We start from the raw sequence: 20,374 nt of genomic DNA on the forward strand, positions 1-20,374 counted from the left end.
TTTAGTAAATCTGTGACTAGCACCAGAAGTTAACAGAGTGAAAAAATAAGGAAATAATGAAATACAGTGACTATGCCATCTTGCTACCTTTCCCATTAGCTAGATAAAAAGCCAAACAATTTTATCTGTTTTATCTAGACAATAAAAGGCTGTTTCCTTACAGGAATGTTTTGTTGCAGGTTTTTTCTTATTCTTTAGATAGAAGGAAAAAAGGTGCAAGGGCTGTGATAAAACTAGTAAGTCATATCAAATGTATTTTATTTTTTTTAAGGAATATCTACTGACACCAGATATGTTGATCTTGCTAATGGTTCTGGCATAACATTTATGTGAGAGGATTATAAATCTGTAAAGCAAGTCTGTCACATCAGTCAGCTGTTCAAAGAAGGAACTCCTCTGGAAAAGTAGCTGTACTTAGACAAGAATGGTCTTTGAATGTCCAAAGCAGATGAAAGAGGTCCCTTCCAGGCTCTGCTCATCAAAAGACAGATATCCCTACTAACAAGCAACATAGAAACAGAATGGGAGGAGGCATCTTTCTCATTCCCACCACCCATGAAGGGGGAAAAACTTCTCAGATTTCATAGAGAATTTCAGATATTTTTCTTTTCAGAAAACTTTTTCAAAGCAACCAGCAGACATTTGAAACCTCCAAAACTGAACACAAGTGCTGATCATATTACTTTCCTTCTCACTCAGAAGGAGCTGTAGTGACTTCAGGCCCCACTACCAGTTTGCTTTCCTTAGGTTTATGCCTTTGGTTCTTTTTCTTTCTGTTTGTGCCTAGAAGTTGCTGTTTCCTTGAAAGGCAGGGTAAAACCTGAGTGCAAACTCTAACTGGAAATACAAATTAGGTTAAATTTACTTCTACAGCAAATTATATTAATAAAACTGGCTTCTGAAAACTGTGCAAGTTTCCAGAAGGCTTTATAGATAAAAAGGTATAAAATAAGATTGCAGAAGGTCTCTAAAAACCAGTGTAATAACTTATATCAACTGGTTTCACTTCACCTCTATCAAACCTGGTAAGGACATGAAGCTTATGGTAACTACAACTGAAGCATGTGCTAAGTCATATTGACTTTAATATTGTTTATGTATGTGATAGAGTAAGGCATGGTTAGCTTTAACAGCCCCTTTGCTGGTTAGAAAGTATTGATATGCCCATTTCACTGACTACCATAGATCCTTGCTAAACAAGTGAGTAATCTACTGCACTCAAACCCTAGAGGTTTAATTGTCTACTATCTAATTTTGTGTACAAGAATTCTTTGTGCACACAGCAAGGTAGCAAGTACACAAGCTTTGTAACAAGACCTTTAAAAAGATTTCGCTGCAATATTTAGGGACTTTTTGTTAGCTAATGAAGGAAGCCTCCATTGTAGAGGATAACATTACTGAACAATAAGATGAAAACAAGGAAACAGTTTCCCCCCCAGAGTAAAGGCATATTACTGCATGCTACTGCAGGTAATACATTAGTTTTATTACAATCTTTTAGAAAAACCTGCACTTACTCTTTAAAAAAGGTCCATGCCCCATGCTAGAAGAATATAACTATATAGAAGCTATTTCATAGATACAGCTGTTTTGTTAAATAGATATTGAACTGGTTATTTGCAAGTTAGTTCTAAAATAGCATCATTCTGGTTTTAGGAGTTAAATAAAGAGAATGGAGATATTTTCTTTTAACAAATAGCACTACATTAAAGGAAGCTTTGGTGGTAGGTAGTGAACTACTACAGAATCTTTTAAAGTCTAATAGACATTGAACACTAAATAATGGGTTTGTGCACATTGTTCCTTCATTTGATTACATTGTTTAAGCAAATGTAATCACAGCAAGATTAACTACCTTCTGAGGTAAGACACAGCTCAGAGGCAGCTGTTAAGGTTTCATATCTTTCACAAGCAATTAACTGTTTTCAAGTAAGCAGTGTCTTGTAAGGAATCAATGGGGGGTAGCTTGTTCTGCATGAAATAAGAAGGCAAATTCTGAGTTCTTTGAATACAGTTTCATTTGAATGGCTATTAATTTTTAATTTGAAAGCATTGATAAGGCACAATATCATTACTGACAACCTATTTTATGACATGACAAAACTACAGTGCCTTGTCTCCATCCCTTCTGCAGCAGGATATCCAGTGTACATTTATTACATTATAGGAAGCATCTTTTTTAAGTGAAACAATAGCTCCAACTAAGAAAGACTTTATGATATAGTACAGCAAAAGTACTCAAATTAGTGCCATTTGTTAACAAACATAAAAGAACAGGATGAATACTTAACTTCAACTATGATTTTTAGTAAGTGAAAATGGCACCAAAAGCTTCATGCCAGGAAACAGCAAGGGCCAGCAGCTCCATAAGGGACTGAAAACCAGGCACAGCAGTACAGCCAGGAGAGAAGGGACCTCCATCAGTCAGGATTCACCCCCACCATACCTGAGAAAAGCAAGCAGGACAGACTAAATGATAGCAATTAGGAGTCTAGATCTTCATGTATGATCCTGAAGATAATGAAAAAAGTCTGAATTCAAGCTGAGAAACCACATCAGAATCAGACCTACTAAGGACAATCAGTGCAAGGCCCATCATGGAGCAGGTCTAGAATCAGGCTAAGAAATCAGAGAGAAGATTGAAAAATCATAAATATAGTACAGCTAAAACAGCAACATACCCACAGATAAGCTCAAGGAGGAAGCAAGCACCCAGGGCTGAGCTTAAATAGAGCTTCTGGGCAGAAGGAGTGGGTGGAGGCAACAGCTGATGCTGGTCAGAGCAATTAAGACCTGTTAATTGTTAATCACTCAAGGCTCTGGTGGTTTGAAACCTCTCTTGCTTCCCCTAAGAGTAGTTGATTTACTAGTATCTGCATAGCTATTTTTTGGTTTTTTTTTTTCCAGACTTACTAAGGTAAAAAGTTAAAAAGGAAGCTTCTCTTTCCAAATTGCAGTTTGATCACACAAGCTTGAATTACATCCCCAAACATTACTCATGTTTCATTTAGGTTCACCATGGTTTCCCTTCACGTTCCTGAAGTGAATGATATTTAAGTGATTTTTATCTTCTCTTTTACTCTCTATAAGTTGAACTTTAACAAGCTGTCAGATCAAATACATATGAGGCTGTTCAGATTTCCACTCCTTTTATCAAGAGAGGAAGAGTGCTCTGAATCAGGGAGAGAATAGAGGGCATGTCAACACCAAACAATGAGCACCAAGCAGAGATGCTAACTTGGATTGTGGAGGCAGAATGGAGACATCGATACAACACTTCTTCCCAGCTAATTACTCCTGCTGAGCACTGCCTTTCAGTAATGCTAACTATTCTAACCATAGTGCTGTGCTATCTTTGTTCCCTAATTTCTTTTGCTACTACTAGCTTCTCTGCACAGCACAATAGCATATGGTATAGGCACACCAAAATTAAATGAAATAAAATAAAATAGGATAATAGTCAAGAATCTGCATGACCTTGTGCATTTGGATATCCCTGTGTTGGACACATGAAGATCCCTGATATGGGGAAGGTATACATGTAGCATGTTCTGCAGGGCACTTTGGGACAGTCTTTAAAATAGCAGCTGGAGAGAAAAGAGAAAGAGAAGTGGCCACATTGATCAAGGCACATAGTGCAGGGCTCCTGCCACTTTCCAAACAGTAAATGCAATGGCTGCAAGTGAGCACAGGCAGGGAAAGATGTTTTGAGCTGTCACCAGACTGTGAGGAATGTGATTGCCTGCTGTGCAGGCACAAGTCGTGTCCAGAGCCAGCTGTGCCAATAATCACTTGAAAATTAAATTGTAAGAGCAATGGAGTCTCTGTAGTCCTGTGATACCTGTTTGAGACAGTACAATTCTTCCAAAATCCTTGGTTTACCGAATACAGTATTTGTGTAGCTGTGGATTCTCCGAAGAATAGTGTTGGGCTTTTTTTTTTTTTCGCTTAAAATAAATGAATTAAATGTGTCAGGGCCTTAATCAACTAATCAACTTCATCTGGAACCCACACCCCCTGCACATGGGCCCAGAAGCTCTACTTAAACTCAGGTCTCAGTCCTCAGTGTTTGGTTTCTGTTGTAGGAGTGCTGGTCTTTAGCTTAATTTTAGTTTTGCCTGGCTGGTGCTTCAAGTTATGATATACAGGCTGTTTTTTTGGCTTCATCTCAGGTTGGTGTTGTTTATAGGGGTCTGCTAAGCAATTAATGGCTGCTCTTACTGGACCTGACCTGATCTGATCTGTAGTTTGATTTTTCTGGTTTGACTTTAGACCTGTACTGTTGCCCTGACTTCCTGGATATTTGATCAAACCTGGCTACTATCTGTGGTTCTGTTTTGCTCAGGTACTGTGGGCACTAATAGCCTTGTACCTGGTTTCTTGTCCATTAGGGAATACCTGGTCCTTGCTGCATCCTGACAAAACAAAGCTTAGTAGATATAGAACTGATCTATATGGCTTTCAGGTATCTTCAATGACTGTTTTTCTGTTAAATTGTAAATTTTCTTCTTATTACTGCTGTTAGTAACGCTTAACAACTCACAGAAATTCCTCTGTTTATTCTCTTCAACTGCTTTTCAGGCTGTTCTTACAGTTTGTCACTTTTGTTATGTATCTTCATATTGCTTCCTATAGGCATGGTTCTTCTTTCTTGTGAAAAGAACCAGTTCAGAGAACTAGAAGAAGTTCAGAGAACTAGAAACAAAGTGAAGCAGAAGTGGGTGCAGAAAGCTGATGGGGGCTGAGCACGAGGGATGATATAGCTCTATTCCAGTTTCTTTAAATATGTCTAATAAATTACTTACAATATTTTTCCTAGTTGTGCAGGAGTCACAGAGTTGCCTTTCTTCTGAAAGTAATTACAGGGCGATTGTCTTAATGAAGACTTCTAATTTGTTTTATGTTTGCGGTAGCCCCTATTGTTAAATCCCAGGAGTAAAATAATGACAATTATTTTACAGAACAATTTGTATGCCCCTGGATTACTATGTGAGTGTTTTGACTTTGCTTGTCCTATCTTAAAAATGTGAGAAGGCTATTTGCTGTGGAATACTGTGGGCCAAACTGCAACTCAAATGTGACCACTCTTGTTGTATCAGTCCTACCACACTTTCCAAGGGAGGCCTGCTAAGCCAGATGCTGTTCTCATAAAGCAGGCTATGGAGGAAAGGGAAGTAATAATATTCCCTGCTCCCCAGTGCAACATTTCTCACCACAGAATGAACTCTTTCTTTAGTGAGAAGCTGTAAAAGACTCAAGGGTCAGCAGGTTTACATTGTAAGAGTGTCAAAAAAAAAGAAAAGGGGGGGTTCCTCACACCTGAAACCATACAGATGAAAGACAAAAAAGGCAGGAAGACAAAAGTAGTATTTTCATCTTGTAGTTCAGAAATGGGTCATGTGAGTAAGAAGTTGTGTATAGCCATTCAGGCAGTCCATAGCTACCTGAGTCCCAGCCTCATTTAGAAGACCCATCTGTCCTTGTTTGTGCACAAAGATATGTTCTTCTAGAAAGAAATTATTTCTGCCTCATGGCTACTACCAGAGAGGCTGTAGACTGCTCAGTAGCCTGTGTACAGACAAATACAGATGTAGTCACTTATTTGTGGGTGAGAATTTGCTGAGGGATGAGAAAGCTGAAGGCAGAACTGAAGGTGGCTATAATGGCCTGGCAGCCTTGGAGTGGTCTGATGTGGCAGCAGGTACAGCCTGGTCAGTGGAGTCTGTGGCAGCAGAAACTACCTCAGCAGCATCATTATGTGAAACAGACCAGATGCTGTTTACAGCATGTGGAGATTATTTATTTACGTTCAGAGATACTAATGAAAATAATCTTAGGTGCTGTTACAGGAAATATTTGAAGTGATTTAATCAACCCTGTCTGACTCTATCAGATACCCTAGAAAGGGCAAGAGAGAGAAATTATACCCTATTATTGTCTTTTGGAGATACAAGAATCTGTTTTCAGTGTAGGACTTGCGTATTAAGTTTGTTGCTCTTGCATCAGTGCAGAGGATGCTGCCATTAGGCAGCACTTCTTGTTCTCACTTCTGCAGTTCTTGCAAGTTGGCATGTTGAGTTTTTTTCTAAGGAAGGGTGAAGAGTATAAAAGTAAAACAACAAAATACATTTTAAGGAATGACAAGTTGGGTATTAACTTTGGCTAGTAGCTCTTAAGTGTGTAAGAAAACCTAAGCTAAAAGCATGTTATTTTGTCTTCATAGCTATTTTAATCTGAATTAAGAACATTTCTCTTTTTTCTGGTGTAGAAAAAAATCCATATTCATGTGTATCTTAAATGCTCCTTAGTTACTGATGTATTATGAGGTATCAAGTAAATATTAAGTATATAGAGAGTTTTATATAAGGGCAGGCACTTGCAAACAATGGAAGCAGTAATATTCTGGCACGTCAAGCCTATTTACAGAATGGCTCTTAGGTAGCTTGTTTAACAAACCGAGCTATTCAAACCCACTGAATAGAAGTAATTCCCACTGATATTTTATGTCAGGACCTACATGGACATTTTCCAAGCCACAAATTATATGACTGAAGAGGTTGGGAGCAAGCAGTGGATTTACATATTCAAACTTATCATGGCAGAATACACTGTTTATAAGGAAATGACTGTAAATGCATCTACATAAGAGAATTGGCTGTGCTTGGTTTTGAAACATAATTACTTTAGTTAACTCCTCTTCTGAAAGAAATTAAATTATTGTGGGAGTCGAGTCTTTTGGAGGTGAAAAAATAAAGGTTTTGATTAACATAGAAATGTATTGTTATAAAATAGTTTTCATAACTGTTTGATGCTCTTGAACCTGTGTAACTGCAGATGGACTTTGTCATGCAGTCTGAGGAATGTCTGCGTCAGCTGTACTCTGAAGCACCAACTGAGACCAGCTAACGTCTCTGAGTGGCTATCCTGCTCCAGCACAAGTCCCCGGATTCCCTGCTTGCTCGATTCAAGTTAGATCTTTCGTAGCAAGTGACTGGCTATTAGGCAGCCAGGTCTGACATATGGAAAAGTTCATCCCTTTAGGCAAAATCAGGACTATGCCTTACACAGTTCTCTGCAGAACTGCATCACCTTTGTGATCCAGTCGTCAGAGTTTTCAAAAGACAAACTGTTGCACGTTAAAAGGTGAGCATAGGTGGCTCACCATCACGTGTTGCTCTGGACTTGCTGCTTTTACTGATTTTCCTGTCTCTGTGAGAGCTGTGAGTAAACTGAGTGCCATATTGTGTTGTGTGGTGGCAAACTCTAGAGTGGAGCGGGGCCGATGGTGCCAGTACAGCAGTTCCCAGTGAAGCTCTATTTGCATTCCTTGTGAAGTGCTACTGCTGCCTCTGCAGGATTCAATTTCCTTTCTATTTTTATATCATTTTCCAAGTCTGTAGTTAATACTAACTGACAGGGCCAGCTGGGAATACTGGGATTTCCTATTACAGATAATTAAGGAAAATACTAATTCATGTACAGACAGATGCCTTGTGGTAAATTGCACTGCATGAATATCATTGCTTCACTGCTAATTCTGTTTCCTACTGATTACTGAATCTGTCTTCTAGTATAAGGTGCTAGAGGCACGCAGCAGGTTTTCCAGCAAGTAGACGTGTAAAGAAAGCTGCAGAGAAGCTTTTACTTGTATTTTCTTCTGAAGTGTTACTTTTATGGGTCAGTTGGCCTAAAGTGTTCTGTACCCAGATTATGAGAGCTTGTATTTTATGCTTTCTCAATAGAGCTTGGAGAAGGACCTGGGAAGGGGACTTGCATTCATCAAGGGCTTTTCCAGTTCACCTCAGTTATTACCAAATGGGTATATAGTTACATATTAGGTTAAAGTTAAGCTTCCTGTTTTTTTTCAAAAGATACTGCCATCAGGGAGCAGCAAGAGTGGGCTGCTCTGCAAGGTAGGCAAGCCAGGAGCTGAGGATGACAGCAAGGCAGGTGGAGGATGTGGCCTCACCAATCCCACAAGACTTCTGCATTAAGAGCAGAGAAGGGCCAGTGGCAGTTACCAGGGGTGGCCACAGGCATCACTAGACAAGACACTAGTGATGAGGCACATCCAAGGTCTAATGGGAAAGATGAGTCAGGATCTGAATCAGCAAGGCACAGCACACAGTGATTCTTACCTACAACACAGCTCAGGACTAGAGGTTACACTTCAGACCTGCTCAGCCAGACCGCTGTGAGGGTCTGAACTTAAATGCAGCTTGAAGTGAAGTGGAGGAAGCCCCAGTGAGGCTTCTCACAGCTCTTAGAGTGCAGCTGCAATGCTGGGTCACGTTCATGTGCATCTGAGCTGCCCTGAGCACAGGGCACTCAGAGGTAGGGGTGGTGGGTTGCAGAGCCTGTTGGTGCACTTGTGCAGCAGTTGTAAACTACTACATGCTTGCCCTGGTTTTGAGCTATTTCCTAGACAGGAGGCAGGATATTGGGTTAGATAGATCCACAGTCTGATGGGGTGTAGCTACTGTTACGGTCATGTGTTAAACCCTTCTGGCTTCAGAATAATCTTAATTTGGACATAGAAGAACAGGACTTCAAAAATCTAACTGAATGAACTGCCTCAGGTTGAGCAGGTTTGAAGTGTAGTACTTTTGTAAAATAATGTTTCCTTATTAGTTGTCAGCATAAACATATAACCAAGTATTCAAACAAGCAGGTGTCTGTGATCAGAAGTACAAAGCTGGCCTCTAACATCTTGTGGAATAGATCTGTTTCCTGGGAGACTGGCTGCTTATCTTGTCAGTTAAAGGATCTGATCATTTAATCCCTGTTCTCTAGGAAGGAATGTGCTGTAGTCTCCTGACTCATAACTTACCAACAAGCAGATGGGTAAATGTTGATTGTAACATGTCAGAGTACAATGAAACATGAGCAGAGGGGAAGGAGATCTGTGCTTGCCTTTCACCTTCTCGAGTGTCTCCTGCAGAGGGATATGAGCCCAGCTTCACTGGAGGCTCACCAGCTTGCTCTCATCTGCCCACGCTGGGTACCAGCAGTAGGGACACTATAGCAGGTCTGGCTTTTACAGTCCTCAACCTGATGAAGATGTAGTTTGAGCATGTAGATTCAGACCATGAGCATTCTCCTTGCAGTACAGGTGTACCCCAACTAAGTCAGCATGTAGATTCAGACCATGAGCATTCTGCTTGCAGTACAGGTGTACCCCAACTAAGTCAGTAGAGTTGCTACTTTAGGGGGAGAGGGGGAAAGACTTTCTAGTTGTAAACAGATCAAACCTCATCTGGAATCAAGGAAACACAAGTATGGCCTGAAGCAGATCATAGGTTACACTTAAAACCTGCTTAACCAGAGGCATTTCATTCAGTTGAATTTTGAAGTCCTTTTATGTCCAAGTCACCAATTTGAAGGCACTTTGGATGAATCAAAGCTACTAGCAGGTGTGCTTAACACTAACTTCCTTGTGCTGTAGAGAAAAGAAACTAGAACAGACTAGTTTCCTGGAGTTTAGTGTGAACGATGGGAAATCAGCACTAATAAACAGAATGTAAGTTTCATATAGCATGAATGTACTTGTTTGAGGTTGATGAGTGCCCTTTAAGACAAGGATATGGCAAAGCTCTGTAACTGGATTTTGACAGACTCCATTGCAACAGCTTGCTTTTCTAGCCCTGTTATTCCTCTGCATTTATCTAATTTTATAAGTTCATATCTCAGCATGGGTAACCCTGATTATGGTCATTCTGATATCTATTAAATGAACTGCTTTTTACCAAGCTTTGTTTCCAAGACCCTTAAAAAAACAAACACTAGGATTTGCTATTAGCTAGTGGCAGAATGAAGGCAATCCATGCACCTCCAAATTGCTACTAATTCTCTATCTCCTCTCCCTTGGAACACTGCAAAAACAATGTCTAACCATGCACACTTTTTCTATTGATCTGATTAACCCAGTGAGTGCTGAGACTTTTATCTTCTATTCATCCACTGCAGCCATCCTAACCTACAGCATTGGTGTTACAGAGAAAGATACACCAAAAGTATATCTTTGGGTACCAAAAGTACCCCAAAGTAAAAGATGTGTTTGTAAAAGTTGTACTGAATCTTCCATACCTTGTTTTCCTAACAAGTTTTACACATCCTCGTCCCCTGCAATTTAGGCATGATTCGTATCTGTCTCTGCTACTGCTCGTATCTTTGTAGAGCAGCAAAACCAGCATGAAATTGATGTGATCTTCTTTCACTGCTGCCCAAAAGGTTCTCAATAGCAGCCCTGGAACAGAGCGGGCTTGTTGACTTCATTCTGCAGCTGCATGACAAATCTGCCTCTAAGCCTGCAGCTTCAAGAAGACAGCGCAGCATCTGTTCACATAAAAGATAGCTTTTGGCTTGTCTTTTTTTGAAATAATGAGAAATGTAAACTACTGGGTTTAAATGGAAACTTAGAAACAGGTGACTTGGGCTTCCTTCATTTGCCAAGAAAAGCTTCCTACTTATCTTTGACAAAGGACTGGATGGATTATCCTCAATTTCAATTAAATATTTTCACTCCACATGTGGAGAAATTAACATCTTATTTACAGAAGCTTTAATCCTGGTATAATAATTATATTCTATTATGTGAATCTCTGTTTAGTCAAGGAATGAATGCAAAGTCTCTTTGATTTTTATGGTCCTTTCTATATGCATCTCTTTCTATATGCATTTCCTTGTCACCATGACAACTTCCTATCAGTTTGTCTGACACTGTGTACTTTGGAGAAGTTACAGTTAACCCAGGGCCTGGATGCAGAGTACTAGGGAGCAACATCTGAGCATCTGATTTCCATGGGGTCATGCATAGTTCTGCTCTTGTGAAGTCTGATGCATCCATGCATGCAAGTCTAAGAACAAAGAACTATATTCTTTTGCCAGATCTTCAAGCTGCAACACACTGCAATTTCTCCGATATATTTTAATTCTAATTATGTACACAGGTTTGTAAAGCCAATATTATGGACATCTTTGTAAAATCAATATTTAATTATTACTTTACAGATTTGTAGCCTAACTTATAAAAATGTCTCCACATTCCCTTTAGAAATTATCCTCTTCACAGTCAAGCTTAGAAGTTTTTATTATTGAGTACTGGGATCAGCACTTAATTGGTGAGTATTTTACTGCAGAACTAAGCTGCCTTACACCTGTCTCTATATGCTCTTCAGTAACCTAGAAAAATATTCTTACCCGTGCAAATCTGTCCGATCTGCTCTGTCAGGAGCTATTTTTCAAAATAAACTTTGGTACTCAAAGGTACTGAAAAGATCTGTACGTTCTTTGATCTGAGATGCCTGGGCTGATACTTTGTGAGCTGTGCTGATTGATGGTGTTGGGTGGTGGTGGGTGTTCATTGTCATGGGTCCTCACCACCCCATTCTGCATTTTTGTTCTCTTGGGAGAGTCTGCACTGGAGTCAGGCAGACTACCAAAACATGCTTTTGGACAGGAACCTTCAGGTCCTTGAAGGAAGGATTTGCAGGACAAAGAGTTGAAAAAATTATTTGGAGTATCTGGCTTTGCTCAGCCATATCTGAAAGTGCCTCAATGTTTGAGGTGAAACTGAAGCAACTGTAAGCCTGCCAGAGGTAGTAAGGGCAAAGTTTCCTAATGAAATGTGAATGGCTTGACCTCTATCAGTGATGTTTATTGCCAATTGTTTGGCGAGAATATGGTTTAAAAACTTTGAATATGTTATTTTCCTGTCAACTTCAGAAGAAAACCTTTGATCACAAATTGTCTTAAACAGCAGTAGTCATGTCCGTACAGTGAACTACCTGACAGAGTGGAGCCTAGTGGTAGATGGAGGGCTTAGTCTGCTGCACAGAGCAGTAGTGCTGCTTTTGCTTATTGCATTGATTCTGCATGTTCCACCTGGCAGCTGCTGTGTCTCTAATTGCATATTATACACATTACATCCATTTTCTCTGTGGAAAGCCTTGCATCATGTTTGGTTTCAAGAAAAGTTGTAATGGATAACTTGAAAGATGCACAGGAATATTCTCTTTTCCTAAACAAAGTATCTCAAATACCTGAAAAGAAAATTGGTTATCTTTGTTTGCATTATCTGGTCAGAAAGGCACGTACAAATTTGACAATTACAAGTATTTCCACCAAAGAGCTGCTTGTTCCAGTTCTTGCTGAAAGGGTCACTGGAAATACCTTATTTGAATCATGATCCTGGAGGTGGGTTATTCCTTGTGTTTTGCCATTGAAATAAAGCCTTCCAGGAGGAGTTCTTCAGACCTCGTCATTATAAAATCTCACAGTAAGAGGATAGGGAAGATGAGTTTTGTATTGCCCTAACAGAAAAAGAAGGCACAAAACACTTACTTCTGTGTGTGTGAGAAGATTCCCAACTGTCTCAGGGAGTTTATTGGTACTTATTCTTTTACAAGTGCTGGCTGAAGTTTTGTTCAGAAATACCTGTATGACCTACAAGACTAACACAGCTGTGACAAACTAGTTCAGCACTACAAATGGCAGGGATTTGGGAGAAGGAAAACATGATCTCAGCTGGTTGTGCTGCTGATGAGATTTTAACTTCGGGAATCCATGCTAAAATGCATGCAATTGAAAGAAAGTGATGACGTGTTAAATTACTTGCTTTTTTACTAGTTATATTAGTGAAATTACTAAGGAAATTGTTGGAGACATGTTCCAGTGTACTCTAATAAACAAAAAAGCCACTGGACTGTTTTAATGGACTGCTGCCAATAGCAAAATATGACTTGACAATATCGTTAGGATGATAAAAATACAGTTCCAAGTAGTTAATAATCAGATGGAGTCAAAATTCTATTTTGAAAAATAAACACAAAATGTTTCATTAACTGTAAGACCAAATCGTAACATAGTTCGTAGCCTGGGCTGACAAAAAAAATGTATTAGTGATCCGAAGGGCAGCTGCACAAATTAATGATTCCACTTTTTCATGAAATGTTTGGTAACTTCTTTATTTACCAGTAGATGTCACTGGAGTCCAGCAGAGAGCTATTATTACTTTAAAACATTTTTTTCTGCTTAATTGAACATTTATTTAATAGAGAAACATTTAGTATTTGTATATGTTGATGTACATCCAGTAAAAATGAAGAACTGCAATCAATGTTCTTTCAGATATGTTTTTTCCTGTCTCAGTCACTGATAACTGTTGGTGGATTATTCAATGGATTGAGAAAGAATCCAGAATTCTTTTTCACTGCAGCATGCCTGAATCTGATCCAAGCTGATAATGACCAAAGTGATTATTCGATGCGAAGGTGAAGCCAGTTAGCAGTGCCTGTATGATTACTCAGCCTTTTTCCAACCTTCCATTTTGGGGGTGGGGGAAAAAGATGGAAAATCAAGCCAAAAGACCTAAATCTTCAAATTTTTTGGCACCTGTGCTGAAAATTACGGAGTCTGGGATCATGGGACAGGAAGGACCTGTCAGCCACAGAGCAGCTCTCTGCAAGACTGAGAAAGCATTTAGGGAGAAAAACTAGTGAAAGCTCTGCTTTTGATATCTGTGGTTACCTACCTCTGGAAATAAACAGTAGGGTATTACTGATGTCAGATGGGTTTTTCTTCCAGTCTTAAATATAAATTACTTCCAAATAATACAAAGAATCTATATAATCACATCATTAGTTTTAAGCTCTTGTACTTTATTACATGAATATTTCTCTGAAGATACCCATCTTGCTTCCTATACCTTGCATGAGCAGGCACAGCACTGTGCTGAACAAGATTGTTAAGGATTGAGCTGAAGCAGAGCTTGGGATGATTTGTTTTCTGTTTTAATGAATGGTAGTTCTCGTTGGCTACGTGTTTGCTAGACAGGTGATCAGCAAAAGTATTTTGATTGAAATGCACTTTCAAGTATGATCAGATATTTACTATCTGTAAGGTACCAAAAAAGCACCAAGTAGACACCATGGTGGTTACTACATAATGTTCAAGCCACTTGATATCATACTTCAAAAGATAAAAGGGGAATTGGGTTTTGTTTTCCCTCAGGTATGGTAAAAGTCTTATTCTTCATAAAAACCACGAGAGAGACATTTTGAGTTAGTTGAAGGCAGTTTTAGTATGAAATTTAAGATGGCATCTGCAGTATCATAGGCACTATGGCTAGCATAGGGAGGCTGTTGCAGGCCAATGTATTATTAGATAGTAGTGTGCTTTTGGGTGGTAAATGCACTGCCTCTTCTGTTGCCCTTCCATGTGGCTAGATCCAGTAATGAGTCATTTGTTTGATATGTCTAAGGAACCAGTAAATACACAGGAGTTTTTTAGCCTTTTGTGATCTTTTCAAAATAAATTTTTGAAGTACTGTGCTACCACTCAGTCCTTAACAGGCTCTCTGTTGCATGCTTGTAGGATGGTCTTTGACCACTTAACAGAACATGGTTGCATCGTATGTAGAACCTGTCAACAGTGGACAGGATTGCAGAACTGGCACAGTGTATGGCCTTACATGTACCAGAGTCTTGTGCAACAGCTTGAAGACATTGCGGCTTTCTTCATGGTGCTGCACTGTAATTTCAATGAAGGTAAACTAATTTGTTCAGGGCTGTCTTCTGGCAGGAAACTAATGAAGTCACTGATATTTTGTTGCCTCCTACCTTCCCATGAGGAAATCTTAACTTAATTTTTTTTTTTTAATTTTCATTTTATCAGTTTAATTTGCTAGATAGTACATTAATTCTGCCATGACTTTCAGGGACATGCCCATCCGGTCCTCCTTAGTCCCATAAATATTAGTTCTCTGTGAATTCTCTTTTCAAGTTGTAGTTTATGTTGCTGTTCTTTGTATCATCACATACAACCCTCGTAAGTCACACATACTGGTCTTGGTGTTGCAGTTTAGTAGTTTGACCTGATACTGCTATGGTTTAATGTTTTGTAAATGCTGTAGAAGTGCTTTGTTACTGGCCAAGTTCTACTCTTTCTAAAGTCAAGTACTTGAGAAATACAAAGAAAAAAACCCCAAATCTCTTAAATAAAAACTCAAAAGGGAACAAAGTGATTATAGCGTCTGCACATAAGAGCCACACACAAACCTCATGATCAAAACTAAGCGGACATAAGGTGTAAGTGTTGGTCACGGGCATGCCCTTTTGGTGAAGGAAGCAAATTAGCAGAATAAGCAACATAATGGCTGCTACCCTTTTGCTTGAGGGAGAAAAGGGTAAGACAATAACAGTCCCACCAGTGAACTCTTTATAAGAAAAATTTAAAATGCCAATTGCTTGTTGCATTCTCATGTTTGTCCCTCCCCCGTAAGCACTATGCTAGTGCATTTTGGTAGCTTTCCTTAAGGGCGGCTGCCATAAAAATAGACATAAATTCAATCATAATGTGAAATAAGTTCTTAAAAGAAGCATAAAAAAATTCCTCAGTGAGAGGATAAGATTGGTATTGAGTCTGGTCCTCCTATAAGGCTGCAAGAGATCTTGGGCATTTGAGAGTCAGCCCCTTTTTATTTCATAACAAAACAATGGAAACTTTACACAACCGAAGCAGCTAGATTTTCCTTGCTGGCTTTGAAGTTAGGCTGCATCCTCATTGCAAATGAGGGTTGTTTTTTTTTTTTCCTGAAATACCTTGGCATGCTGTAAAATTTTCATGGGAAACAGCACAGGTGGTTACTTTCTCAGCAGAGCTTGCTGAGATAAACTGCATGGCAGAATAAAGTTCTGACCTTGACGATTATAACAAGGTGAAAGCTACTTTGTGCTTTTCCCACTAGCATTTCACCACAGGTTTTTCCAGTAGACTCGCAGGCTGATCACCTAGGGAAAAAACCTGCACAGAACAACCACTGAGAATTTAGCCGTAGGTGAATGACTGCTCTTGGTTCATCGAGTAAAACTAGTCTTTCCAGAGGCTTTTACATTGCAGAGACGATGCTGCCTCTCACATGATTGCAACAGATGGGCGTGCAGGCCAGGGAGAAGGTGGAGTGGAGGAACTCTCTGTGCTGCCTGCCTGGGTCTGATTCAGGAGTGCCATGATCCAGGGAACTCTTTTTTTCTTCATCAGAGAGAACTGACCCTTTGCTGCACTCCTGTAAGCGTTCCTTTGTTCTGTCCAGTGAGGATTATTTTAAGTTTGATTACTAAACTTAATGCCTTGGTTTGACGGCCTTATATGAGGAGACAGCTACAATATGATGCAAATATTGAAAAATATGATCCCTAACTGCATAAAGATCCCCTATTTGAATGCCTGTACGTTCTGCTTTACGGTCTGCTCTGACCCAGCCGTCGCAGCTCTCCATGAACCCAGCGGTTCTCGCCCACTCCAGTGCTGCTGCTGCTGGTGTTACTGAACTTCCTCCCGCACGCATCAGTAGCGATACTAATGTATAAATGACTATTTCCAGAACCGTTTCAGGAAGGTTGACTAAAGCATGATAATTAGTTACTTAATGTGTCTCTTTACCCTCCCTTCATCTTTGCTATGCAAATAGCAAGGGGGAAATTTCAGCCCCGGTGAAGCGAAATGGCAGAGCCCTGAGTGCTCTCACCCATGCGTGCCGTGTGACACTTGAAGGACAGGAACAGGAGGAGACTGGCATTTTGCAAAGAAAAAGCAAAACACACTGAAATGTTTAGCATTTTAAGTGGCACTAATTGTGACAGGAAAGCACTGCAGCAGCTGTGAGTGCAGCAAGAGCAGCATGACATCCTCTTCTCCCCTGTCCCTTCCCACCTGGACAAGAGGCGAGGAAACACTAAAGGAAGCTGGAGAGGACTTGGGAGGTAAATGGTGACTGGGCTGAGACACAGAAGAACAGGCGAAGGAGAAGATACTGAGGGGAGCGGTCTGGGCATGAGGAGAATGGGGAGACCCTTCCTGTGAGTTACTGTTTGCTGCTTGGGCAGTGCTTTGCAGGGAAGTAGGGCAATAAGGAAAAGAATGTTGAGCTTATTCTCCTTCTGTAGGAAAAGGAATGGAGCAAGGATGTGTTATGCTGTTAATTCATGTACTTGGGATGAAGTATAGCTAGTCCTACGGTCCTTTTAAAGTCTGTCTGTAGCCTCGCTTTATGCTGATATTACTGTCAAATGCTAGTTTTTGTCCATGAGGCAGCACTGAGAAACCTTCCTGACAGCTGCTGGAAAGATTTGACTATCTTCATCCCTCCCCAGAGTATGTGCTGCATGGGAAACCTTCCATTTTCCTACTCTGTTGCCTCACTTTTCTTTTGAAAGAAACTGAAAGTTTAAAATGTTTTAATGGCTGCCTCAAGACTGAGTGATGTGAAAGGCTCCTTACCAGGCTACAGCTCATTTTGAAAAGTCTGTGTTGTTCCCCCTACAGGGATCTCAGCGCAGAACCTCAAAAAGAGAACTGGGAGGGTTCTAGAGTGTATTAAGATGTGATGTATCCAAATAACTGTTCTGTCCTTACATGTTCCTTCTAATGTTGTACTTTTATCTTATCTCCAGCTTTGATGTATTTAAGCTGTGTTTTTCGGTGCTTTCTGACTTTATAATAAATAGCCAAGATGTGAATTTCTCTTGCTGAGGGGAGTAATGGAAGGGGAGATAGGAAGCTTTAGGCTTTCCCAGAAAAGTTTTCAAGAGGGAAAAGCTAAAGTTGTTAGATGGCTGCTTACCTCCCCACTGCAGTTCTCAGGGAGGCAAATGCCAAACTGGAGTGTGTTGTGTGCTGGTTCTGTGTGGTTGGGTTTTGTTTTGTGAAGGGAGACGGCAACTATCAATAATAGAATTCCACAAAAAAGCGTAAGATGCCTGTTGAATTCCATCCTCTTTGAGAATTAAATTTACCTACTGCCAAATGTAAATGGGATTTGGCTTTTATTTGCCCTGTCTTGGTACTTGCATATTTGAGGTAAGCCAGATGAAAATGGAAATAGCAAAGCTTAATGTGTTAAATGCCAAGCTTATTAAGTCACAAGGTGTGAAACTTTCAGAAGTGTCTATAGTAAGTTAGGTGCAGAAAAATTGGGCTGTCTTTGCTGTTCCTGAACATAACAACATTTGTTTTTCATCATCATCTAAGTAAGAGGTTTTATTAGACTTACAGGCTTCTGCTGGTACCCAAGTTAGGATAGACAGCACATAAATTAGTTTAATTTATCATCTTGTGTGAAATTCAATCATGACCACAAATCTGCAGTGTTATAGATTAGTGTGTATTCTATCAAGTAGAAAAGACTTCCACAAAGACTCAAAATACTGTTAGGAATACAAAGCTCACCCAGGGGGCACAGAGCGTGTGAGAGCGCTTTCAAATGACATCCAGTTACTATCACTGTACTGCAAAATTCTCTGAATTACTGTTTAAGTGACCTGTGTAGCCCAGGCTTTAAGTAGCAAACATATTTAATTTAAACTCTTAACTTTATATCTAAATAATAACTTTTTCTTCAATTTTTCTGGTTCTCAGGATAAACTGTTTGGGGGTTTTTTTGTGGGCTGTAAGGAATTCCCCAGAGCCTCAAATTATTTTGAGCTCTCACAGTTTTGGGGTTTTTTTCCCTCTTTGTCTAACAGATCAGTTAGTCACCAAGTAAGACTTTCAGACTCTCACAATAGTATGCAAAACTCGAACTGGTTTAGCTCTCCATTTTACTCTTGAAGTTTAAACAAGCTAATTAGTAGCTCTGATACAAGAATAGTTATGGGGGAAAAAAAACCCTAAGTTTTTGTATTCAAATTATATATTTTAAAGTTTGTAACCTACTTCAAGTAGCTCTTCACTGCGTGACTCAGCTGGTTAGATATAGAGAGGCTTGTAAGCCTTCTTTGAAACACAACACACACCTCAACCCTATCTCAAATCAACCTTGTACATCTCATCACAAGGCCCGGTCTATTTTATCTTCACTTTCCCCAGCCCCACTTGTGTGTTTGTTCTTTGTAAGTAATATCTAAAGGCTACTGACACATTGAGAGGTACCAGGTAAGGGTCAAAATTTGATTTACTTACAGGATCACTAAACAAAACTATAGTCTTTAATCTCTCTATTGCAAGCCAGTAATTTTGCACCAGGTAGAAGTAAAATTAAGGAAAAAAAAAAGTAGTATTTCTTAATTGGAAGTATCAAAACAACTCTGACCTGTGCAGTGAAATCAGCTTTTTTTTTTTTTTTTTTTGGCATTTGAGTGTTTTTTTTGTTTTTATAGTATTCAGTTAGAAAAGGCAAGAATTGCTCTTTTTTGGTCAATGCAGATATTTTTTTTTTTTTTTTTTGGCATTTGAGATCTGCATTTTAAAACCTGTCCTCAAAGGATAGATGGCTAGTATGGTCATGTGTGCTGTGAAACCATTTTAGGTTCCAAAGTTGTAGATGGTGTTTTGTTTTGTTTTGCCTTTTTTCTTTTCTGAGCTCCTCACTCCTCTTAGAAATTACAAAACTACATCTGTGAGTATGACGTTCTTCTTTAATGCACGGCTTCTCTCGTAGTGCATACTTAGTTTTCTATTTCATGAGCATTTTCATGAAATACTCCTTACAGAATGTAAAGTAGTGGATCTGATGATGGTTTGACACCTATACCTGCATGATGCAATCCCCATGGAGGCTTTTTTTCCACACTAGACAGAGTGTATCATTAATTAAAGTCTCAAAGGTGTGCATAAATATAATCTACGTGGGTGGATGTAACTGCTTTGTATAAGCCGGCGCTTGTGGAAGCAGGAGCATGTGAAAGGCAGTACTTGGCAGCCCGCAGTCCCCTCTCTTCGTTCCATGGGACTCCTCTGCCCAGCATGTTTCCTCCCCGCAGCGGATGTGGAGGCTGGGGACCGTGCCGCCACTGTGAGTACCGACCCCGCGCTGCCAGGACCCGGCGGGGCTCCCTGCGTCGGGCCGCGGCTGCTGCTTGGCCTAACAAACTTTTCATGGAGTACCGCCGCCGGGCTCCTTGGGTGTCCCCCGCCGCCTCCTCGAACTCCTACGGAGGGTTCCGACATGGGCTCTCCCCGCCCGCCCCGCTTCCCTCCTGACGGGGCTGGGGCTGCCCCGGCAGATCCCCCCCTACTCCGCCCCGCGGCCTGGTCGTGCCGCCCGCCGCGGGCCCCGCTGCCCTCGCCTTCAGACCGCCGGCAGCTGCCCGGCGCCCAGCGGAGGCCACGGTGGGTGGCGCCAGGCCGCGGAGTCGCGCTCGCCTCATGCCGGTGGGCCCGGGGCAGGGCGGCCCCGGCCGTCGGCTCCCCAGCGTGTGGTGGGGCCTTATGGGCCCCGGTGCCGGGAGGGGCTGCCCGGCCTCGCCCCCGGCCCGCGCCGGGCGGCAAACTACAGCTCCCAGCGGGCGCCGCGCGGGGCGGGCTGGCGTCAGCCGGGCGGGGCGCACGCGCGGCGGCGGCGCGGTCGGTTGAGTAAAGCGGGGTGCGATTGGCTGGG

The 20,374-nt window shown here is 40.8% G+C and overlaps 1 protein-coding gene across 3 annotated transcripts in view; it reads left to right on the forward strand.

The window, feature by feature from the left end:
- Positions 1-19,654: 19,654 nt before the first annotated feature.
- Positions 19,655-20,374, forward strand: part of WAPL (WAPL cohesin release factor) — a 67,512-nt gene continuing 66,792 nt past the window's right edge. For 2 of the 3 annotated variants that reach the window (XM_014940362.1, XM_014940364.1), the window contains exon 1: positions 19,656-19,789. In XM_014940362.1, coding sequence (XP_014795848.1) covers positions 19,761-19,789 — 29 coding nt within the window. In that variant the 5' untranslated portion in view covers positions 19,656-19,760. Of the gene's footprint in view, positions 19,790-20,374 lie in introns of all 3 variants that reach the window. The other variant, XM_014940365.1, reaches the window with a different exon arrangement.

This window comes from Calidris pugnax, unplaced genomic scaffold (assembly GCF_001431845.1).
Source record: "Calidris pugnax isolate Ruff unplaced genomic scaffold, ASM143184v1 scaffold39, whole genome shotgun sequence".
In the NCBI taxonomy this organism is placed as follows: Eukaryota; Metazoa; Chordata; class Aves; order Charadriiformes; family Scolopacidae; genus Calidris; species Calidris pugnax.